This window comes from Maylandia zebra, linkage group LG20 (assembly GCF_041146795.1).
Source record: "Maylandia zebra isolate NMK-2024a linkage group LG20, Mzebra_GT3a, whole genome shotgun sequence".
NCBI classification, from domain to species: Eukaryota; Metazoa; Chordata; class Actinopteri; order Cichliformes; family Cichlidae; genus Maylandia; species Maylandia zebra.
The window spans coordinates 10,496,937-10,521,014 of NC_135186.1; the positions used below are offsets into that span (position 1 = coordinate 10,496,937).

Below are 24,078 nucleotides of genomic sequence, written 5' to 3' on the forward strand. Positions count from 1 at the left end.
ACTTAAATGACAGCTGAAAGGCATAATCCTTTAAGTCGTTTAAACCCCGTTTTTGTTGTAAATATTCAGTAAAAATGTGCATATTTATATTTCGATGCCTGGACTTACCTGTTTGCCAGGCTTACAATGAAGCTCTCACGCTATTGGTTGACTGGCAGTCAGAGCGACGCGTTCCGCTCTGTGATTGGCTGCCTCTTAGGGTCAGAGTTTAGTCAACTGCTAACGCTGACGTCGACTTCTGCAGCAAAATGGCGGCGCTGACAGCAGTCATGCAGACGAACCGGTCCGGTTCTTTATCATCGTCCAAAAAACGAACCGGAACGGTGTTAATGAGGCGGTTCAAGCTTTTGGACCATAGCGTCCTTTTATTGCTGTCGTTAGCCTCCGTGCTGCATTGTGCTTTGGCTGACGGTAAGACGTTGGTGCTGCTGGACAACCTCAACATCAAAGACACCCATTCAATCTTCTTCCGCAGTCTGGCAGGTCAGTATGATAATACTATTTTTTTGCAGCTTTACTTACTCTGCTATGCAGTCGTATATATGCCTCGTTTACCGGGCATCAGCAAGTTTTTGGCAGCTAACAAAAAGCCGCTGCTAGACCAGAAATTGATGCACGATAGCAAGAATGCTAACATTAGCTTAGCTGGAATGTGTTCGCGGTCCTAACGTAATTTGAGCCTCTTACAACTCAGTGTAATATAATAATATAGATGAAGATGTGCTCGATGCTGTTGTTGTTAAAATTATTTAAATAATACTATGCATTTCCGTGCATATTTGCATTTCCGCTCCTCTGCTCTTCTGGTTTGCTGGTAGGTACAGTAGTGGGAGAAATCCACTTTCCTGATTAGGCAACAGTCTTCAAAAGAGGAGTTCATACAGTTTGGGTTATTACTGTTTTAAGAAGACATGTAAAACAAAACGTTTTGTCTGAAGATACAACTTTTTGTAATACTCGGGGATATTGCATGCTTTTGTTAGAGATAACATCAGAGCTTGCACACCTTTGCTGTATCCTGTTGTAGTAAACATGTCCTAATTTTCAAAAACCACTGTGTTAAAACTTTAGCCTTAGTACAGCATTGTTACTGTTAATTATAATGCATCTGTCTTCTTCAGACCGTGGATTTGACCTCACCTTCAAGACCGCTGATGATCCCTCCCTGTCGCTGATCAAATATGGCCAGTTCCTGTATGACCACTTAATTATCTTCTCACCATCAGTTGAAGGTGAGTTTCGCAGCGTTAAAACAAAAAATAAATAAATTGTGGCAGGTGATTTCTTCCTGAAGGTAAACACTTTTTTGTCATCCGCAGACTTTGGTGGAAATATAAATGTGGAGACTATTACATCCTTCATTGACGGTGGGGGCAATGTCCTGGTTGCTGCAAGTTCAGACATCGGTCAGTTGATTTATAACAGTGTTTGTTCAAGTCGTATATTATTTGAAATGTTTAAGTATGATCATTCAAGTATTTTTGTTTTGTTCTTGTTTCACAGGCGACCCTCTGAGGGAGCTGGGCAGTGAGTGTGGCATTGAGTTTGACGAGGAAAAGACTGCCGTCATTGATCATCACAACTATGATGTGTCTGATCCTGGAGAGGTAAATGGCTTGGCCTTTACACAGCTGCCATTTTATGTTTTGTTATGTTGTTGTAATTTGTGATCTTTTGTAACTCCAGCATACCCTGATTGTCGCTGACCCAGAGAACCTGCTGAAAGCTCCCACTATTGTCGGCAAACCCACCAAGAAACCTGTTTTATTCAAGGGTGTCGGGTAAGCACAGTGATTTTCACGCTGATGTGTAATAAATGATAAATTCATCCTTTTAGCTGGAGCAGAGACTTGTGTCAGAAGATGTAACAGATAGTGTTGTTAGATTTTTAGTCATTGTAAAAGATTAACTCCCATGCTCAGTGGAAAATATATTGAATGTGGCTCACTTCTTCCAGCATGGTGGCAGACCCAGACAACCCTCTTGTCCTGGACATCCTTACTGGGTCCTCCACCTCCTACTCCTTTTTCCCTGACAGACCCATCTCACAGGTAATACTGTTGACATGTCATGATAATGTCAGGTAATGAATTATAATTTATTCAGGACAAACTGTCCCGGGCATGATAAGTAGCCCTTTAAAATTAAAATTGTGTAGTAATGCTTTTGGAAGAAAAAGACAAGCTTATTGTGCACTACCTCATTTTCTCCGCGATGTATAACGTGGTCAAAGTTTCAGAACAAAGGGTGGAGCTAAAACTGCTTTGTTCAGGCAGAATGAACCACAGGGCAGCACCAAGCCCAGTATGAGATGATTAAGGATTATTTTCAACTATTTTTAACGCAAAATTACGCTGGTAGAGTCCAATAATAAACAAGTTGAGTTGAGATCCTTGTATAACTATTATTAGCCTGAATGGATATTCAGTTCACTTCAATTTGATTTTATTTATAGAGGGAATCAAATCACAACAACAGTCACCTCAAGGCATTTTATATTGTATTGTGAAGAGGAAAGCTCCAACAATCAGAAGACCTGCTATGAGCAAACACTTGATAGTGAGAAGAAAAACTTCTCGGTATCACCCCTTTTAACAGGACCAAACCTCATGCACAACCACGCTCAGGGAGGGGCAGCTATTGGCCATGACCGTTTGGGAACAGGAGGTACTAAGTTAATTTTACTTTTTTAATGTTGTTGTTGTTTTGTTTTTTTTTTGTTTTTTTTTAAATGCTGTAGTACCCCCACGCTGTTGGCAAGAACACCCTGCTGATCGCTGGGCTCCAGGCTCGAAACAATGCCAGAGTGGTGTTTAGTGGCTCCTTGGACTTCTTCAGCGATGCCTTCTTCAACTCTGCAGTGCAGAAAGCCACACCAGGTTCACAGAGGTACTCCTGTCAGTGATGGCCTGGCTTGTTTTTCTTCCATGTGAATGTTACAAGTTCAAACACATTTACTGCAGATTTCTGCAAGTTTAGATGCTTAGAATGTGTTCCACTGAGTTTGCAGTTTAGTGCGTTTGACCTCCTAAAGCTAATCTGTAGGTGGAAAACAGCCTTAAAATGTAAGATTGTAATAACTAGTCACTGATATTAGATTTGGTTACAATATAGTTGGTTACAGATGTCAGTGTTCCCTGTCCTTGTGGGCTTTTTCAGGCACGAGCGGACAGGGAACATGGAGCTGGCCGAGGCTCTGTCTCGCTGGGTGTTCAAGGAGGCTGGAGTCCTCAGAGTGGGAGCTGTTACCCATCATCGCGTGGGGGAGACCGACGCCCCCACAGCATACACCATCACCGACCTCGTGGTGGGTCTTGTTGTCTGTTTGTTATCATCACCGTGAAGATATTTGTTTTTAATGCAGTGTCGCTCAATCACTGTAAACCCTTTTCATGCAGGAATACAGCATTGTCATTGAGATGTTGTCCGAGGGCCGTTGGATCCCATTCGACGGAGATGATATCCAGCTTGAGTTTGTGAGGATCGATCCCTTCGTCCGGACTTATCTCAAGAAAAATGGTATGGTATTGTATTATAGAATATATTTACATTCATTTACGTCTTGTTTAGAACCTACATGTATTGTTTTTATAATGTTTGGCAGGATTGACTTCATATTCTCGTCATATTTACAAACTGCATTTATGATAAATGTTCCATTGTTGTTCAACTAGGAGGTAAATACAGTGTCCAGTTCAAGCTGCCTGATGTGTATGGAGTCTTCCAGTTCAAAGTGGACTATAACCGACTAGGATATACACATCTCTACTCCTCCACTCAGGCAAGTTCATCAGAAGTTCCCTCCTAAAGACTGAGTCATGTTGAGTTTATTTACTATAAGATAAATGTATAGAAATGGTAAATATGGAAAGTATTGCTCAATTAATCATCCTGGTTACTACCTCTGTTCTTTTATCAATCATTTGTTGTAATAGTAACATAGTAACCTATTAGTTGATGTGCTGTATGGCTTGCTAACTAATCCAGTTGTGTTTCTCCACCGTAGGTATCGGTGCGTCCTCTGCAGCACACCCAGTATGAGCGCTTCATCCCCTCAGCCTACCCATACTATGCCAGTGTCTTCTCCATGATGGCTGGACTCTTTGTCTTCAGCGTAGTTTTCCTCCACATGAAAGAGAAGGAGAAGTCTGACTAATACAGAATGCCAGTGGGGAAGAGAAAATAAGACTGGAAGTGAACTTGTGGTGTGAAGAGTGGAAATGAATGTCGTGATGGCTTGAGTCTTCATGCAGGGACTTGGACTGTTTCTGTTCTGTTATTGGGGAACTCACTTTGTCGGGGTCTGAGGGCCAAAAGAGGCCCTGACTGTAATGCAGTGGTTGTGGGAGGTTTTTTTACACTTTGGAATCACTCAGTGGCCCTTGTCTGTTCAGAAGTCAGTCAGCGTTTGTTTAAAGTTGCTTTACAATTGATTAAATATTTCAAGTCAAACATTTGCTTAGAAATGGGGAAGAAATTTACAATAAAATTTGACCTGCATTGTTTTATTTTTCAGCCAGAAAAGTTTATTGTGGTAACTACATGCACTGATTATGGCAACAACTCATTTGTTTGTTTTTTTTGATAAGATTAATGTGTTTCCAAATAAGTTGGAGTCATCTTAATAAAATATTGACATTCCACTCAATAGAAATGCCTGTTGTCTCTGTAACTTAACACGCAATAACGGTGTTCATTGAAATGTTACGAGTGGTTTGGTCCACTGAATGTGGAGCTGCTATGATTTGTGCTTAAGGCAAAATAAATGTTTAATGACACTCATTTTAATGTGCAGATACTTAACAAGAAGCGAAATGTGGGGAAAAGTAAAAATGAACAACTATCAAAACTCTAGATATTAAACAAACCTTAATCTTGATATGTGCACATTTTTAAAAAAGAGCCAGGGTGCTTTAGCATTTACCAAGATGAACAAGGTCTGAAGAAGAGCTGGAAACGCTGGGGAAAAAAGTTTATGACTAAGTTAAAACAGTGGAGTCTTGTGCCGAATTCATCACTTCATTCAGATTAATTCAATCACACACTAATTTACATTGATATTGGGTTTTGGCACAATTCTGAGCATAAAATCTTTAAATTTGCGAAAATTTAAGGTCCTTCAGTCTGCGATTAACAAACCGGATGACGTCATTGACGTAACTCACTGACGGCGTGAGTTCAGTTGTCACTCAGAAGACGATAGCATGAAAGTAACCTTAGCATGCGTTACATTGATTAATTAACTACGGAAATAAGCACAAAGAGGTGACTTAAAGTAGGCGTAGTTCACAAGTGGCAGTCAAAGTAATAAAACGCAGAGTGTGAGAAAAATCAGTTCTACTAACAGTAAAATGTGGGTTAACTTTAAAACTTGTTAGCTATCGCAAGCCCCTAGAAAAAAAAAGTCGAGTGGCTAAAGCTAATGCACAGCCATAGGGTAACTGCACTAGGTTAACCGGGCTGTTCAGTGACTGAGGTTACACCGCTTCGCTGTTTTTTTTGGCGTTAGCACTATAGTCCCGAGCTAGTGTCGGTCGCTAACACTGACATTAGTCCTATATTGCTAGTTTGGAAACCAGTTGTGTTGGTGGGCAGGATAATGTTAGCAAGCTACTGCAGGCGGCGTTAGCTTTAGCAAAACAAGTGCTTTGAGTCAGCTGACTGCCTGCTGAAAGCTGCCAACAGACCAGTGATGGATCAACTGAAAGTAAAGGATCGTATATTGGAAAATATCTCATTTTCTGTTAAGAAGGTAAGCGCTGCTGGGGTTGGTTACCGCTAAAATACTGCCAGACATTTTCGCGTTAAGATTTTTCACACGTTTGAATCACTATAGCTAACATTAGGTCATCTTTTGTCTGCTAAAGAGGGCAACTTTCAAGTCAGGAGGACACAGGAGGGCCTTGCCCCTACTGATAAAGAGAAAATAGCGCAGTAGATGTTTCATATAATGTTTTATGGCTCCAGCTCTCAGTTAAGTAGAAGTTTGTGTCTTTTTTGGCTATGGTAACAAAAGTGACACCAAGCCCCTGTGTTTGTTTACTGCGGCATCTGTTATAAACATACCTGCAACCATAAATCCGACACATTTGTAGCAAAAGAGGTCAGTGGATCTTTGCTCTTGATTTTAAATGTAAGTAATGGGCCATTTTGGAAGTCATGTGCAGATCTGCTAGGTGTTGTGGAACATTTCCTATAACCTGACAGACAGCATTGCACCGTCTTCCTTCTTCTCTCCCAGTTAGCTTTTGCATTCGTTTTCAAAAACCACGTTTTTCTATTTAATGATTTATTTTTTGTCATTTTATTTATTGTTTTATATCGTTTTATATTATTACTGTTATTTATATATTTAATCTTCTTCCCCTTGACATTTTCATTTATCTGTGTTGTATTTTCCAGTCCAAATCACCAGTCCCATAATCGGGTGTTTGAATTAGAAAAATTCCATATTTGTTTATTCCATCAAGCAAATATTTGTGTTTCACCAGGTTTTACCCTGTAATTTACCATGTTCATATGTTTTATTGGACTGACACCTAAAGGACTGTAACAGTGCTTGTAAGCAGATATTCCTCAAGCTTGTGGGCAAATGTACAGTGTTTACCTCTGACAAACATTAGTCATGTGAATAAAGTCACAGGAAATAAATGATCGTTTTTTTCTTGAGTTGCAATCCTCAAACCCCAAAGCGCACACAGTTTGTTCATGCTTTGGTATTTTAATACATTATATTAGGTTCAGGATTAAGTTCAAGGGGCTTTGCAGGTCAGTCCAGGACAATGAAACAGTGTTGCCTGTCACTATTTGGTCCTCGGTGCCAGCACATGCGATTTGAAGTGAAATAGTCACTACAAGGATAGAAGTGGCACCGCTCATCACTAATCACATTGAAGACCAATCACGTGAACAATGTATGAACTAAAGCCTGTTTAGTACCTCCTGTCCCTATTATAGGTAACAAGAAATACATGCATATCCTATAGCTAGCTGAAGTCTCCAGCCCAGAGTCAAAGATATTTTATGAAGTCTGTGCTGCAGCCAACTTACCTTGACTGTCAATGTAAATCATGAAAGGCGAACTTTCTTGGCAAGTCCTTGACTTGGCTTAAATTCCTTGGTTAACTGTGTGTTGTATTGTATGATTAATTTTCTTGAGACCTTGTCCTAAATGTTATTCATGCAGTGTTGATGGCATCCATAAATATACTTTAACTTCATCATCAATTATATTGCTTTAGTTTCATACAACATCGTCTTTGATTTCAAACAGATAGTTTGAAATCAAAGATGCCGTTGTGTGAAACTAAAGCAATACAAATAACAGTGAATGACCAGTTTTACAAATTCAGTCATGGGAAGAGGTCCTTTACATGGTTATTGGTGGCTATTTTATTTGTCTAGAGTGAATGAACAACAAAACAAACCAACGATGTCTCTTCACAGCTGCAGAGTTACTTTGCTGCCTGCGAGGATGAAACTCCAGCTATTCGGAATCACGACCGGGTACTGCAACGGCTCTGTGAACACCTTGACCACGCTCTGCTATATGGGTAAGATGGTCACTAGAAGCAGATTGCACACACTGTACATAAAAGCTACCATGACACCATGATTTGCAAAATTCCCATCAAGCTGAGCATTTTACTTGTTGCCATTTGAGTCCTTTCAAGCTACATGTCAGTGTGTAGACACCCCAAAAGGTTGGTTTCGTCACTCATCCAAATGACTTTTTCAGTCTCAGTTGACTGTAGGTTTCCCCAACCTTAAAAAACAGAACATTTGTACAGTAACTGAGACCAGCCCAATGAATGAACAATGAGCTGTGAGGTCAGTGTCTTGATCATTAATATGCAAATTGTCACAACCGTTGATAAACAACCACCGATCAAAGTCCATTGATCATTGATCAAAGCCCATTTATCATTGATCAAAGGCCATGAGTGTGGAGACAGCTTGTTCGATTTGTCAACAACAAGATGGTCCTGCCCTAAAGCATAGCCTTGTACAAAATAAACATCATGTTCTGTTTCCATAAGACCTGAACCTAGAAACTGAGACCATAAACTCTTCCAGAAAATGTTTACTGAGGCCATGAATCAATGGACGAACAGTCCACTTTTGCTATGCGCTCTGAATTTTTTGCAGCTGTGTGAGACTCCCCCTGCTGATGAGGGAGAATGCTGTTTAAAATCTCTTCTGCACTGCTTCAGTTTTCAGATCCAGATGTTGAATAGATCTTTTGTATAAAGTCTATGGATTGAAAGAGCAAACATTTGTATCAGTTGTATTTTTTCTGTGTTTTTCTGCAAGAATTATGTCCATCCATGATATCTGTTACAACTTGTGGATGCTTTTGGTTTCAGTTTACATATACACTTTTCACTGCAGGCTGCAAGACATTTCTTCAGGCTACTGGGTGCTGGTCCTTCACTTCACTAGAAGAGAGGCTGTGCGGCAGATAGATGAGCTTCAGCACATAGCAACCAACCTTGGTCGAAGTGAGGCATCTCTCTTAGACCAGCACACACACATGTGGAGTACTTGGAGAGTAAATTATTACTGAACTATTATGTTTGTTGTTTGTAGGTCGTGCATGGCTATACCTGGCACTGAGCGAGAGCTCTTTAGAGAGCTATCTTCGGCTCTTTCAGGAGAACCAAGCACTGCTGCATAAGTATTATTTCAAGTAAGTCATCTAGTCGTTTGATCCCGATGGCTTAAAGGAAATGAAATGTTGCTAATCAGTTATATTGAAACTGAAACATTGTCTTTTGTGAACACGTCTCACAAATTTTTGTTTTTTAAAAAAATTCTTCACGGGTAGGAACGCACTGGTCTGCAGTCACGACCACCTCACGCTCTTTCTCACACTGGTGTCCGGCCTGGAGTTCATTCGCTTCGATCTGGAGCTGGTTAGCATATACTTGACTACCATATCAATACAAGCTAAATTTCTTAAATGACTGCAGCATAACTATATGTTTTTGTTGGGTCTTGGTGGTTCAGGATGTGCCCTATCTAGATGTGGCCCCCTACATGCCAGAATACTACAAACCACAGAACCTGCTGGACTTTGAGGAAAGACTGCCCAGCTCAGACAGCCTGTCTCTGCACTCCTTCACCTCCCTCACCTCCACCAACCTGGAGTGGGATGATAGTGCCATAGCTCCTTCTAGTGAAGGTAAGGTGTACTTAATGTGCTAATCCGTAGCTAATTTTTATTTCCTGCTTTTCTTACTTTTCTTCAGATTTGATTATGTGTGTTTTAGAGTAGAGAAACAGACTAACTGGTTTTGCAATCTTTGCAACTTTACACGCTATTAATTCTTTAATAGCCCTTAAAGTCAAGATTGAGTAGTCAGTTTATTTTATTTATTGAATTTTTTTTAATAGCCAATAGAAATATGTAGTGTTAGTTTTAAGTGTTGCTGTGTCTGCAGTGTGTGGAATTAGCTCTCGTGTCGTTATATTCTGCTCTTCTGCTGAGAGGACATGCAGGCATGGCAGGCTGTATTTTGGGGTTTATGATGTAATCAGGGTTCACATCAGTGCAATCACACACTCATGTGCTTTTGCTCATACTGTGATGTCAGGCTAATGGCATGTCAAAGCAGAAGTTAGTTTGACCTTGGCCTTTTATTACTCACAGATATCAAAGTGCATTTTATCAGCTGACTTGGCGTGCAGATGCCATTTGTCATTGAATATTGTCATCAGGGTGATTGCAGCACTAAGCATTTCCCATTCACACCCCACAAAGCACCAAGCCAGTTCTCCTTTTTTTAGTCTAGTTTTCCGCATTGATTCTGTTATTTTGTGTTCCACATATCATGTTGTTTTACTGTTTCTGTGACATTGACTAAGTCTCCTCTCACCTGTCTCCACTCCACCTCTCTCTAATGTTGAATGTTATTCCCTCCTTTTTTTAGATTATGATTTTGGTGACATCTTCCCCGTGTTGCAGTCATTGCCAAGTGCAGACTGGGAAGGTGGGACATTGGTCAACCCTCCCTCTCCTGCCCTACCATGCCTCCTTCCTTCCTTTCCTTCCTACTGTCTGGCATGTTTGTGCTTAAAGCATGCTGGATACTCTACCAGTAAAAACTGCTAGCTGGTGTAAAATATTGTATCTCAAGACACAGAAATACACTTAATGGGAAATGGGTAAGAGTGGTTGAGTTTTATGTAGGTGATTTCAGTTGAATTGTAGGCAAATTTCAATCTGAAGTTTTGTGACACATGACTGACTTTTTATGAATGAATGTGATGTACATTTACTCCCATAGCTGGGAATTTAAAATTGCATTGTGTACATTTAATACAAATTTAAAAGCACAGTGCTTTCTTCCATAATTACTAGGGGTACAACAATACACACAATTCACGGTTCGGTTTGATACTTTGGTGTCACGGTTCGATATTTTTTCGATACAAAAAAATGTTAATGCCTTTTTAATTTGTCATTTATTAAATTTTCACGGCACATTCCGCACCACATCTCTGTGCGTTTATCATTTGTTTGAAGCCAGCTCACCTCCTGCAACTACTTTTCCGAGAATACGTGCTTCTTTTGTGGTTCGGACTCCTTCTGACATTTCTTTGGAGGTGGAGGAACATCACAGTAATTGCTTAAAGGAGCTTCTTCGACATCTTTAAGAGTTCTAAACAAATGTCTGTCCTCCTCCTGAAAATCTTATGTATGCAAACACGCGTTGCAACTTCTTATCTTGTGTCCGTTTTTTATTTTGACAGCGAATGCGCACCTGCGGACCACTTATGTGCAGCCCTGGTTATTTCGCTTGTGACAGCCCTGACCCGCTACATAGCCCCCACCTAAGGGGTCAGTCGTCCCCAACGACCCCATTACCCCACACAAAGTCCTGCAAATGTCCAGGTGCCTTCTTTTGGCGCACTGGCCGGTCACGAGGGGGGGGGAAGTCACTCGGGTCAGAACATGGGGCGCCACCATCATCCCACTTCTGACACCAATGTGGCAAGCTCAGACAACGAGGAGACGGAGGTATCGTTTGGTCTTGCTTCCCGTGAGCTAGCCAGGGAGCACAGCAGCGCAGCAACAGCAACAACAACAACACACAGGGCGCCCTCTGACCCCGGAAGGACACACCGTCGCAGCGAGAGGGCGTCACCCGTCACTATGGCAACATAAACAAAACATAACTGTACAAACAGAACCTGGAACAGCCCTGACCCGCTACAATATATATCCTGCTGCTTTTACACAGGCACTCACATAACGCTCAGCGATTCTCTGCGCGATCAACCTCTCACATGTTTAAGCTTGCTGCGGGAGATTTCACTTGTAATTATCATCACTCACCAATCAGTGCTGTCGCTCTCTATACACAGTTCGCACGATTGCAAAGTGAAACAAGTGAAAGCAAAAAACAAGCGCAAATTCAAACTCGATTTCAATATGTCACATATTGGCAGTGGCTCACCGATGCCAATGACATAATTACCCAGCTACATTTCCGAAAGAATGCAAAAGCATTGACATATATTTTTCCTTCCTACGATAGCCCGACGGGCAGGGCAGAGATAGATTTTGGTAGCCCGACTGAAAAAAATCGCTAGCCCCAGGACATCGAGCAGGCGATTTTGCGAGCCCTGTATCTGATTGAGAAATCACTCATCTTTGGAAAAGAGAGTTTATTACAGAGAAATGGCTCTTTCCAAAATAAAAGCTATACTATCCGCTTCTTCTGGGCTATATTCTCAGCAGCATAAGGAGAATCATGGGCTGGACGGCCAACACGTTAATGAGCTAACTGCACTAACACACTAGGTCCCATCCATGTAATTGAGCATTGCGTGGCACATCCAACATACTGTTTTACTTTAGTCCATGACCCGCTTACCTTCAGGGTCATACGTCACATGAAAACCAAAATAGTTCCAAACGCCAGATCTGAATGAGGGTGGGGGAGGTTCAATTTGCCATGTTGCAAGGAGAGCTTAACTTCTGTCTCGCTAGCTTGCCCTGCGCTCAGTGAATCTGCGTTCGACTACTCAGCCTAGGCTGTACTGTCGAGCGCAGATCCACTGAGCGCTCAACACAGACAGCATCGTCAGCAGGAAAGTTGATAAAATAAATTAAAAATTTATTTTGTATTGTTCGATACATATGCGTACCGAACCGAAAGCACTGTATCGAACGGTTCAATATCGATACGAGTATTGTTGCACCCCTAGTAATTACAAAAGTGAACCTCATAGAAAAGATAGCATTTAATAAACACACGCATAGGACATAGGTACTTCCAGCTGAAAGACTTTAGTAAAGCTTTATTAAATAATCATATTAATTCAGTTAGAAGAGAGGCTTATTTTACAGGAAGGTCATCATAAACATTGACTAGTAAGTTTGTTTCACCTGGGAACTCGGTGTTGGGTGGGTTATAAATGAGTACAAAATTATAAGCCCCACTATGAACATTTTTGTTTTTAAAATTATTTTCCGAGTGCTGTTAAACAGGCCAAAGATTTGTTTTAATGCAGCTTTTCCAAACATCCTTGTTTTATTTTAGATGCTTTCATTATTTTACACAGAGAACAAAATTATTTCACAAAAACTACCAGGGTCACAGTTATTAGCTCTCCTGATGCTAAAAGTCAGTTGTGTATCTTTTTTGCTGGATAACAGCCTGCAGGAGTTTGTTTCACGTCTGCTGAGCAATCCCAGTTCATTTTTCTTTTGCGATTCTCTCAAGCTCCTCCAGATTCGATGGTCTTCTGGCATGGATCTCAATCTTCAGTTCATCCCACAGTTTTTGAGGACTCAAGTCAGGCTTTGTACAGGCCAATCAGTAACATTCACTTTGGTTAACTGGAGGTAGTTCATCTCCAGGAGCGACTTATGTTTGGATTAATGGTGTCAGACCCAGTTTTGCTGCGGCCTGCTTGAGGGTTTCTTTGAAAATCTTCACATATCCTTCTTTCTTTAGGATTCCTTTCACCTTGATGAGATTCGCAGTACCAGAAACACTGAAGCATACCTACTTCCTCATACTCCCACCACTGTGTTTCACTGCACATAAGTTTTTCTTGGTCTACAACCTCACAGTCCATTCCTGTGCAAGGTTCTAGTGATCGTCTTCTTTGAGAGTACAATTCCCGACTCGGTCTTTGAAATTGTTCCCTTGCTACCTCAGCCAGGTTTGTTCTGTGCTGTGTCGCTCTCTTTGAATTTCTTGATGATAGTTCTCACTCCAGTTCATAACACTTTAGAAATGCTTTGTATATCCATCTCCTGGTTTGTGAGCGTCAACAATTGTTTTTCTTGAGTCTAACAGATTTTTTTGTGTTTTTGGCATGATGATTTCTCAAGTGACAGCTCAAACCCTCGCTGAAGTTTTTATACTGTGTAAACTGGAAGATAACCCTCAGCTTTAACTTGATTTTACTTTGACTATCACAAAGTTAAAGTAGTTTGTGCTATGGCTCAGTAAAAAGGTCAGTTTTTCAGGAGGCTAATAATATTGATCCTGGATTTTTTTTCCCCCTGAAATAATAATGTTATTGTGTGCAAATTGAACTTATCTATGGTTTCTAAAAAAAACTAGTATGTTTAGAAATGTGTTGAAAAATTCCTTGCTCTGTTTAAAAAAAAAAAGGACATTTTTGACATAAGCTTTAAATGTCATAGTTGGACTAATAATTTTGCCCTCATTTGTATTTGCTTCCGTCATGTTGTGCATGTGTTACTTGTTGGGAGAATGGTCCCTGTGCTCACTATGCCTTATTATTTACCACAGCAAGAGATGCTCCTGAAGTAGCTGTAACTCACCTCATTGAGTCTGTCTCCGGTACACTGTGTGTCTGTCTGTCTGGCATACCATTTTGTGTAATGTTGTCCTGTGTCATGCGTTGCACTGGCCTAGGTTCAGCTAAGCTGTAGTGTAAGGTGATGATCGTTCTTGGTCGCAGAGTTCAAATGAGCTTTTACTATATTTTACCACATGTGTATACATTAAGCTCCCGCATGCACACGCAATCTCCAAATGTGAAATTTGTCACAGTTCATTCCACGGACAAAAAATTATTGGTCCGAACATCGTTTGTTTGGAGAAATCTTCAAAGTCGTCTAACTCTTTAAGCTGTAGTCCTATTTGCTGACATCAGGGCTGAGATACTCCAGGTTTCTGTCATGCACAGATGTTCTAGTTCTTAATACCTCAATTCCAGATATCCACCTTTTAGAAAAAGCAGGATGCTGTTGGATAACAAATGCTATTCTCCTTTTGCAGAGCCATCCTAGCTGCCAATGGCTCTCTATATTCTTGACAAAGCATGCTTATTCCATTTTCTGAAGCTTTGATGAGAATATAATTGTCAAATGCAGCTTGTACAAAAACACAACAGTCATTATTAATAACCCTAATGTCAAATACTGATTCCTCTAAATTATTCAGACATATCCATGTATCATCTAACTCTGCCAGCTACAGTGATAAAGCTTGACCTAGGTCTGTGCCTGTGAAAAGAAAACCTCTGCCTGTGTGCCTAACTGAGCTCTTACTTGTTGCATTTTGTGCTTTTTTTGACTCTGCCAAAGGCCTACCAAGAACTCTGCAGTCCCTAACATTTGTTGTGCTACACAGGTGAAGGAATACACGCACTTTTTTGTGGCGCTGTTTTGTTGGTCACTTCTCACATTCTGATAAAAATGCATGAATAGAAAGAATTCTCCTTCACATTACTTCTTTGTAGTATTTGCTACCAAACCAACAGGACGGTGCAAACGAAAAAATTCTGTGTATTTCTACAATGGTGTCAATGTAAATGTAGTAACTGCTGCTGCTTTTGCATGAAATAATTGAATCTCTGTGCCTTTTCATGGTAGAGGGTGACCTGACTGACCAGGCAAGCTGCCCACGATCCAGTGGCTCTGATCCACAGACGGTCATAAGCGACACTGTGGTGCTTTCTACCACTGTGAGGGTGAAGCTACCGCCTGTGTCTCCTCACAGTCCCACATTCAGACACAACCCGTTCAACGAGGACTCTGACACCAATACCTCAGCTGACGTCACACCAGTTCATGTGCCTAGCCGCCACAGTAGCACCACCACAGGGGATGACACGGAGATCAACAGCAATGAGCTTGAGGTTATTAGGTAGGGTAGATACAGCTTCCGTTACTGGCATGCACATATTTCTGGTGTTTTGAACAAGCGCTAACGCCTCTGTTGTTCCAGGATGGCAAAACGAAGGAAACCAACAAAGAAGAGACGTGGAAAGAGCTTTACAGATTCCATCAGCAGCACCCATAACTCCATCTCCTCTGAACAAGTGGAAATGGAAAGTAGCATCACTTCAGTAGATGCTGATTTAGTTAACTGCTCTATAGTGAAGCTGTATGATGAAGGAGAGTTGAGGAGAAGCCGGCTTGGATCAGAGGTTCTGGATGAAGGACGTGATGATGGAACAGGCCTGCGACTCCCAGAGATGGCAGACACCTCCATGGACAGCTTGGGCCAACCGCTGTGTGACGTCATTGACCAGCTCAATGGGACTCTGGATCGAGAGGACACCTGGGAACATCCAGAGGAGGACAAAAATAGCAAATGCTCTTATCGGAGCTCCGAGCCTCCTGCACAGCAGCCCTTTCGTAAGGATTCAGGGGGTAAACCACCTGATCCGGCCCCAGGAGAGACCTCTTGCTCCCCTCTGGCCAAAAGCCCCGGCTTCCTGCCGACCTCTCCTGTTCCTGCAGACGTTTGCTGCTTTACCCCCAACAGTCCAGACTCTGCTCCCACGCGTGGTAGCCACCATGACTCTACAGAGCTTAGCCAGTCACAAACTTTTTCAGGTGGCCTTGAAGATGAAAGAGAAGCAGAAGCGATTGCAGGACAAGAACCCGTCATGAAGGAGGAGGAAGACGCACAAACAGACAAAGAGACTTTTAAAGCTGAAGAAACAAAACAAGTATTACAAGAGGAGAAGCTTAGTCCCTCTGAAAGTTCTCATCCTGCAGAGTTTAAGTAAGCAGCTGAACAAAATGAGCTGTTTGTTGTTATATCGTTGTTTAATGTTTGTTTAATAGTGTTCGTCATTCAAATTTCAGGGTGGACAACAATCACTTGCTGCTGCTTATGATTCATGTGTTCAGAGAAAATGAGGAGCAGCTCTTCAAGGTAAAGACTGAGAGTTTTTTTTATTGTCTTTAAGGGATGGTGGTTTTAGTGTTGTTGCACCTGCTGGTTTTGACATCAGAGAAGTGGATACAGGTTATGTTTCACACTTTACACCAACCCTGTAAACAAAAACCTAAATTGATTCCAATTTCTTCAAAAATCATCATGTAACAGAGTTAAGTAACATTGATAATCAACAAATGTAATGAAGCTGCTGATGAACTGCATCCCTCTAAAAGTCCTGTGTGGATTATGTCATTTATCTAACATCGACATCATGTCGTAGGCTGCTTTACAGCAGACAGTTTCCAACACTTGTCTCAGCTTTTTCTTTGCGTTTTCAGATGGTGAGGATGAGCACAGGTCACATGGAGGGGGACCTGCAGCCTCTTTATCTGCTGCTGACTGACTGTTACATCTACCTGCTTAGAAAGGGTGAAAGTCTTGTCTGTAATAAGGGATGAACGAGTCCAAAACTTAAACTGGGAATTAATAATAATGGCATTTGTTCCCACAATATATATTTAAAGTATATATTTAACAGTTGTGGGAACAGTGGTGTCCAAGTTTCACAATTTCAAGTTTTATTGTCGTTACTCAGTAAGTCAAGTCAAGTCAACTTTATTTGTCAATTCTGCCACATGTACAGGACATACACAGAATAGAAATTGCGTTACTCTCAAACCCTAGTGATTAGAAAAATGCAAATAAAATAATTAAAAAGTAAAAATTTAAATAAATACAATACAATTTTACGTATAACAAAAAAAAGCTATGCAATATACAATATACAATATTCAAGTAAGAAGGCATAGTGGTGCAAAATAGGCAAATAGTGCAAATGGGGATTTAGTAGTGTACGGTAAGAGATAGTGTAACAACAAAGTCTTATGAGGTCCAATGCTTAAGCAGTCCAATGCTCCACAAAGTGACTGGAGCAGGCCAGTGAGTGCGTCAGAGAGTGAGTGTGTGTGTGTGTGTGACAGAGTTCAGTGAGACCGTGGTGGAGAAGAGGGGAGAGGGGGGCAGAATCGGGAGGGAGTTTAGCTTCCTGACAGCCTGATGGATGAAGCTGTCCTTCAGTCTGCTGGTCCTGGCCTGGAGACTCCGCAGTCTCCTCCCTGACGGCAGCAGCTTGAAGAAGCTTTGCATTGGGTGCGTGGGATCAGCCGCTATGCAAAGGGCTTTTTTAGTGAGACGGGTGCTGTAAATGTCCTGGAGGGAGGGGAGAGAGACACCAATGATCCTCTCTGCAGCTCTCACTATGCGTTGGAGGGTTCTATGGCAGGACGCATTGCAGGCTCCACATATTTCCCTGAACATTCAAAATCTTCCTTTACTGTCCACAAAAGATGCCAAAGAGAAAAAATGAACACATAAATAATATAAATAGGATGCACAATCATTTGAAAACAATAGAAAAGATTAGAAATATCAGCAAATGAGAAACACAGAAGAAATAGAAGATTTACATACAAAACTATATAAATAAAATAAAAGAATCTAAGCTGCAATAAGATCTTGACATATTTATATAATTTAGAGTACTACATCAGCTTAATGTGCTGTAGTAGGATAGCAGTGCCTGTATTTGGGCTGCACATAATGTTTACACATGAGATTAACATTTCTGCATGTCTCGTATTCCTCCGCAGGTGCAGCAGAGAAGCCCTACACAGTAGAAGATGCTGTTTCTTATAACGAGCTGGACTACATATCAGTAAGCTCTTAATTACAGAAGTTGCATGTTTCTATTACGCAGCACGCAGTTACCTCATCATATTATATTGGTAAATGGCCTGTATTTGCATCACTGTATTTCTAGTCCCTAAGGACCCCAAAGCGCTTTACACATTCAGTCATCCACCCATTCACACACACGTTCACACACTGGTGATGACAAGCTACATTGTAGCCACAGCCAGCCTGGGGCGCACTGAGGCGCCCCAGGGCGGGTTAGGTTTAGGGTACATCGCATACAGACTACATGCTCTGAGTTGTGAAGCCAAACATGACAGTTTTGTTTCTGATGATGTCATGATGTCGTTTTCATTTAGGTGGGCCTCGACCAGCAGACAGTAACTCTGGTTTGCACCAACAGACGAAGAAAATTCCTGTTGGACACAGCTGACACCTCGCTGACAAGGTGCCTCATATTTGTTTTTACCAGTTTAGCTCCACGCAGTGTCTGACATGTACAGTATTTACGTCCGTCTGACATGATTATGTCTTTGCAGCATGCCTGCGCAGTCTCTCCTTTCATATTTGCATGCATGTATGGGCTTACATGTCAGAAATCAAATAATCTGCACTGAAATGAAGACTCTTCTGTGACTTAAGTTAATTTTATGTCCAAAGCAGGAGGCTAAATAAGTATTTCCATCCAACTGTAAGGATGTGAGCCGGAGAGATACTGACTTTATAGAAGCACGAAGGTTACACCACCAAATGGTTGTCAGTCCCGCCTCCTTCTGACCTCAAGTCAATTTCTTCTTGACTTTTAGTTGGTTCCTGACTAGTCTCAAGTCAGCTATGGTAAAAGGATGTCGAGAGCCTCCGTACCCCTCAGTTCTGACAGACGCCACCATGGAAAAACTGGCGCTCACCAAATTTGTCTCCCAGGAGTCTCACTCCGAGGTAAAGTAACTTTAAACACGATGATCACATTCATTTCAATCATTACTGATGTATAAAAAAGAACTTCCTGGTCCACCTGTTCAGGTAGGAGTACATATATGTACATATTTCATCCTCTAGAGTACATATTTATACTAAAATAACCACTTTCCTTCAAAACAGCTTAGCATCCCTAACATCAAATATTATAACCCCAGTTTCAGTTGGGGCACTGTGTAAAATGTAAATAAAAACAAAATGCAGTGACTTGCACATCTCATAAACCCATTAATCACAGTAGAAGATCAAAAACATCTTCATGATTGTTTTTCTTCGTAGGGTTGTAGAATAATTGAGAGTCCCTGCTTTATTGCTTTCATATTTCTTGGCAGACTTTAAAAGAGGTGGCTAACTGATCCTTACCTGTGTTCCCAGGTATCTGAAGTGTCTATTAAACTGTATTCACTGGTTCACTGGGAGGATCCTATGGACATGACTTTATCTCCCCAAGGTGGTCCACCAAATCTTGGAGGATTTTCCAGCACAAAAGAAGGGTCTCTGCAGTATCGGTCTGGAACTACATACCTGGGTAAAGAGCAGTGGAAGAACTGCTACCTCGTTCTCAGGTACGAGCAGGTTGTTGTCTCCTTATTTTAATATCAAACATTAACCCTCAAGCATTGTGTGTTATCAGTTTTCTGAGGTCTCTTTCCTTGAAAAAGCAAATAAACCACTGATAAGCATTAACACCACTGACATACTTTTATGAGTACTATGTGCAAAAAGTGTAGATTACATTTACCATACACCTCACTTCCTTCTATTCACTTTAGCAGTCATAGTGAACTGTATGTGTTTAATGTGTCTTTTGTTAAGTTGAATGTAACTATGCTCTCTTGTCATGCAGTAATGGGATTCTGTACCTGTATGCAGAAAGAACAGATGTGACCCCCTTGCTCTCAGTCACCATGGGGTAGGCTTCATATGCAGATTCTTCAAAATCCATGAAGCAAATGTCCAAAGACACTGAAGTTCACTGGTATATTTTTCTCATGTCGTTTGTATTCTCTCACTTCTCTCACTCTCACTTCAAAAGAGGAGAGCACTGTGGAGGCTGCCGTCGCTCAAACAACACAGAACGTCCACATGCTTTCCAAGTCATCCTGACAGAGCGCCCTCCGCTGGTGCTCAGTGCAAACAACGAGCAGGACATGGCTGAATGGATGCAGTTACTCTGCCAGTCTGTGTCTAAAGGGGTGAGAAGAGAAAGATAGTAAACACAGCCTGTTCATTAGTGCTCATGAGGTTCACCCAACCATAAAAAAACTCTTTAAAGAGCAATGGTTATGGTCTATTTTAGATATTAAAAGAGGAAGTGCATTATTTTCCTTCTATGTATCGGCCATATTAAAATGACATACAACCACCTTGCTTCCAGGTCATTCCTCAGGGTGTCTCCCCCACCCCGTGTATCCCATGTTGTCTCGTGGTGACAGACAAGAAGCTGCTGACTTGCCATCAGGACTGCCAGACGAGTTTCTTTCGTTCACTGGGCAGCGCTGACATCTGTGATGTCATCGCTGTCAGCCTGGAGGCAGACATGGCGTACTGTGTTATTGTGAGTGACCATTTCTAAAGCTGGTGTTAGTTTTGCTAACATGGCTTACCAGTGTAATCTCTGTCCTATACTGGAAATTGTACAGCACTGCTGGAACCACTGGAAATTGTATCATAATTTAATGAATGTTGATAAAACTCATGCTTGAGCCGATTACAGCCGTTGCCTTCGAGGTAGTCAAGAACTGTTGCACTGCTGATCTGGTGGAACTAAAGTTTACAGAATGTGCCATCAGATTTCAGTTTGAGGGGTTACCTCATTTTCTCTCAAATGGTAAATAGACTCATTCTTCTACAGCTGTTTTCTTCTCAAGCTCTAAAAACACTTTGTATAACACACATAAATTCATACAAGCAGTTGTTTTTGCCTGAGTGCTTTCTATGAACACGCTTCAGGGTTCAGTATCTTGTCCAAGGACACTTTTGCATGCAGACTGGAGGAGCCAGGGATCGAACCACCAACCTTGCACTTAGTAGATGACTTACTGTCACGGCTGCCCCATGTACATTGCATAAATTACATTTCACTGCTTTAACACTTTTTTAACACTATAATAAGCATCACTGTTATTCTCCAATTTGTTGGTAGGAGTTTGCAGCTGATCGGGCACAGTTCCTCCCGCCCTGGGTTTTGTACTTCAGCGGCTGTGGAGAAAGAGATCGATTGCTGCAGGCTTTGGACGACGCATGGAAGGCCATTTTTCAGGTAACAACATCGCTTAGTCTGTCAATTGTTGTGTGTTTAAGAAAAAATAGAGCAACTGTGCAGCCAGTGAAGATAACTACTGTCAGGATGTAACCCTCATGCACCCTCTCCGCACACAGGTTGAGCTTCCTCACAGAGACGTTTCTGATCCATTGGTGCAGAAACGCTGCGGCGAGGCACTCGAGCTGATGAAGAGCGCCTGGCAGAGAGCCGACAGTCTGGCTCGAGGCAGAGCCCAGCGTGAACCGTGGTGCTGACAGACACGCACGTGAATATCTATACATTTATGTGTGTTTGCAGCCACTGAGTCTGATAGTTTGACAGGATGGGGTGTAACAGTTTGTGCCACTGCGTAGTCATAAACTAAAAGACTTATAAACCAACGAGATGTGATGTGGCTTGTGATGAACCTCTGATTCTTAAATGTAATCAGAGAAACTTCCTGTTGTAGAAGCACTGCGTGATGCACATCACATTGCAATGATGCAAGACTGCAGAGTCTTATAGTAGCCTGATAAAACAGCATTATAACTCACTATCTTGGTATTCCTCACACATGGGAGCAGTGTAGACTGAGTCATGCCAAATCAAAGACATTTGCTGTCACATGATTTGACAATTGAGATATAGATAGAAAATGATAATTACATTATTTAGCAGATTGGAGAAGCTTGATGGAGACACAGAACAATTACCAGAAGCTTCTCTGTAACATGAGAGTTTTATGCACGCACATATACAAAGCCATTAATGAAACAGGAAATGGTTGGTTGTTGGTTTAGTAAAAAGTTGACACTCCATAGCCGGAACTTTCTGCACAGCTCACACACCCGTGTTAAGAAAAAGTCACTTGTTGCTTATTAACACTTAGAAAACGTGCTTCTGAACCATAATGGTGGCGTATCATCAGTGCAAACATACAGCACTGCACAGTATCATTGCATATTCACTGACGGTTACATATTTGTTGTGTACGTTTGGGATTAAATTTCGGTTTGTCAGTAAGTAGTTACTCTGAAGTATTGTCACATACACACAGCACATCATCGGGAGAGAATGAGGATATCCGAATACTTAAAGCTTGCACTGTTACATAACATGCTCATGGCTGCAGCATCTGTCCGAGTTCTCACTTTATCAGTTTTAACATTTTCATTCAGATGAAAATAACTTCTTTCAGGAAATACAACAAACTTGCCTTTTCTCCACTCTGCAGAGATGGAGGTTTCCATGCTGACTTGCACTTTTTTTCCCAGTTTTTTAAGCGGTACTGGTTGTGGAATTGCATTAACATGCCATGTTTTATTTTATTTCCTTTTTAGAGAAAATGGGAACAGTTGTTACCAAATTATCCAGTTTGGAGGTTTGTTTTTGTTTTGTAATGGAGGATTTAAGGTTTGGGTGAGGAGTTGTTTAATAACTGAGAGCTAAAGAATGTTTTGACTTCTCATTTTTATTTTGCACCCGTAGTTTATGCTGTACTGTAAGTTCTGGCCACACATCTAGATTATAACATGCCTGCGTCCTCTGCACTAGTCCCAAAGTAGGACCATGTTTGAGGTTTAAAATCCTTCAAAATTTTACAGTCTAGAGCCTTTTAAATAATAGCCTGTTACATTAGCTAATGGTAAAGCCTTAATCTGGCAAGAATACATAATTACAGGACAAATTTAGAAAAAATAAAAAGCCTCCTTACTTGGCATAGAAATGATTGTCCGGAGACATGAATAATGCATGTTTGTCTTTAGTATTGAGCCTGATTAGAGGGTTAAAGTGCTGCTGCATGTGCCGTGTGACTGCTCTTTCTGGAAGGCTGAGATAAATATGAGGTTTTCTTTGCGATGACAATGTTGCCTTTTTTAGCAGAACTGAATTAAATTGCCAAATTATTAAATTTAAGCATCAGGTTTTTTTTTTTTTTCTTTCAGCAATGCCTTACACTTTATAATTTCACAGGGTCTAAAACAATCAACGTTTTCATTCTGGGTCCTTTGAGAGAAATGTCAATGCTTGTGCTCGATGTAGGTCTGTGGGTCATATACGTCTTACCACTACTTACTGTTGAATATGTATGGAAATGTTACCCAAGCCCTATACACATGTCACTGTGTTGCTCTCATGTCCGCATTGATTTGTATTTTAAGCTCTTCTAAGTGCCCCATGTTCTCTTTCACCTTCTGCTTTTATTTATTCATATATATAATTTTTATTTTATTTTATTTTATAAAGAAATCTAATCTCAGGTGAAAAGGGTACTTCACATCAGAACACTCACCAGTTGCTTCTTCTTTTTTGAGCATTTTATTACTATTATTATTATTAATATTATTTAATTTTTTTCTGCTTTGCAGCAGTCCTTTTTAAATTTTCTGCTTTCCTTTTGGTTCCTCCCTTGTGCTCGGTGCATTAAGAAGTGATTTTGCACACATGGACGGCTGCAGAGTGATGTCAACTGTTGGAAAAGGTTTTCTGGAGAAATCCTTTTATATTTTAATGGGTTCCAAAATAGGGTTGGTTGGCAGTGCAGTTAAATTCGTCTCCCACAGTGGGAAAGAAGCATTGCAATATTTGGACTTACTTGAAATGTTTGTCGGATGATTAATAATGAATGTGTTTAAGAGTTGGAGAATATGAATTGTATATAACGAGAAAGTCAAAGTTAGTCCTTTTAAGCAGTGTTTTTGCAGGTGAGACATTGCTGGCCAATGATGGAAGACATCTTTTAAGTAATGCATTATGCAAAAGCGCTTTTTGATTTTTGTTTACTGCATGTAATATTTTTATTGTGTTTAGCATTTTTATTAAAATGTACATGAAGCACTAATCAAACATAACAGTCCCTGAACTCCCACTTGGAGAAGTGCATGTCCTGAAGGTTTTATACTGTTCATTTAATGTAACGAATGTACAAATAAATCTTTGTGAACTGTAACCGAACCCCGTCTCCTGTGGTGTCATGTCCTCTGCTTTTAGTATGCC

General features: G+C 41.0%; 2 protein-coding genes across 4 annotated transcripts; both read left to right on the forward strand.

Moving 5' to 3' along the window:
* The first annotated feature begins 213 nt into the window (after positions 1 to 213).
* On the forward strand, positions 214 to 4,654 carry ddost (dolichyl-diphosphooligosaccharide--protein glycosyltransferase subunit (non-catalytic)). Of its 2 annotated transcripts, none has more exons than XM_004570965.3 (11): positions 214 to 483; positions 1,122 to 1,232; positions 1,320 to 1,406; positions 1,504 to 1,607; positions 1,687 to 1,781; positions 1,958 to 2,051; positions 2,741 to 2,889; positions 3,160 to 3,307; positions 3,399 to 3,519; positions 3,675 to 3,781; positions 4,007 to 4,654. In XM_004570965.3, exons 1-11 carry the CDS (start codon positions 249 to 251, stop codon positions 4,154 to 4,156), a joined length of 1,401 nt encoding a protein of 466 aa, XP_004571022.1. In that variant the 5' UTR covers positions 214 to 248; the 3' UTR covers positions 4,157 to 4,654. The 2 variants fall into 2 exon arrangements, with proteins under 2 accessions (XP_004571022.1, XP_076734416.1); XM_076878301.1 differs by having other exon boundaries at positions 3,675 to 3,776; positions 4,002 to 4,124.
* A 536-nt stretch (positions 4,655 to 5,190) lies between these two features.
* Positions 5,191 to 24,036, forward strand: plekhm2 (pleckstrin homology domain containing, family M (with RUN domain) member 2). Of its 2 annotated transcripts, XM_004570966.4 has the most exons (20): positions 5,191 to 5,752; positions 7,447 to 7,553; positions 8,392 to 8,501; positions 8,590 to 8,689; positions 8,828 to 8,915; positions 9,010 to 9,184; positions 9,933 to 9,992; positions 14,867 to 15,140; positions 15,222 to 16,007; positions 16,091 to 16,160; positions 16,505 to 16,595; positions 17,816 to 17,880; positions 18,218 to 18,306; positions 18,665 to 18,797; positions 19,212 to 19,402; positions 19,684 to 19,749; positions 19,873 to 20,032; positions 20,215 to 20,394; positions 20,983 to 21,099; positions 21,219 to 24,036. In XM_004570966.4, the coding sequence occupies exons 1-20, from the start codon at positions 5,693 to 5,695 to the stop codon at positions 21,354 to 21,356; spliced, it is 3,060 nt and encodes a 1,019-aa protein (XP_004571023.1). In that variant the 5' UTR covers positions 5,191 to 5,692; the 3' UTR covers positions 21,357 to 24,036. The 2 variants fall into 2 exon arrangements, with proteins under 2 accessions (XP_004571023.1, XP_004571024.1); XM_004570967.4 differs by lacking the exon at positions 9,933 to 9,992.
* Positions 24,037 to 24,078: the final 42 nt, after the last annotated feature.

What these genes read in the sequence shown, in the direction of transcription:
- ddost (XM_004570965.3), top strand. Translation starts at nt 249, where the DNA reads ATGGCGGCGCTGACAGCAGTCATGCAGACGAACCGGTCCGGTTCTTTA. An exon ending in CTTCTTCCGCAGTCTGGCAG is followed by an intron (nt 484 to 1,121) that starts GTCAGTATGATA and finishes TGTCTTCTTCAG; the next exon opens with ACCGTGGATTTGACCTCACC. An exon ending in ATGTGTCTGATCCTGGAGAG is followed by an intron (nt 1,608 to 1,686) that starts GTAAATGGCTTG and finishes TTGTAACTCCAG; the next exon opens with CATACCCTGATTGTCGCTGA.
- plekhm2 (XM_004570966.4), top strand. Translation starts at nt 5,693, where the DNA reads ATGGATCAACTGAAAGTAAAGGATCGTATATTGGAAAATATCTCATTT. An exon ending in TCTCATTTTCTGTTAAGAAG is followed by an intron (nt 5,753 to 7,446) that starts GTAAGCGCTGCT and finishes GTCTCTTCACAG; the next exon opens with CTGCAGAGTTACTTTGCTGC. An exon ending in TTGCTCTCAGTCACCATGGG is followed by an intron (nt 19,750 to 19,872) that starts GTAGGCTTCATA and finishes TCACTTCAAAAG; the next exon opens with AGGAGAGCACTGTGGAGGCT.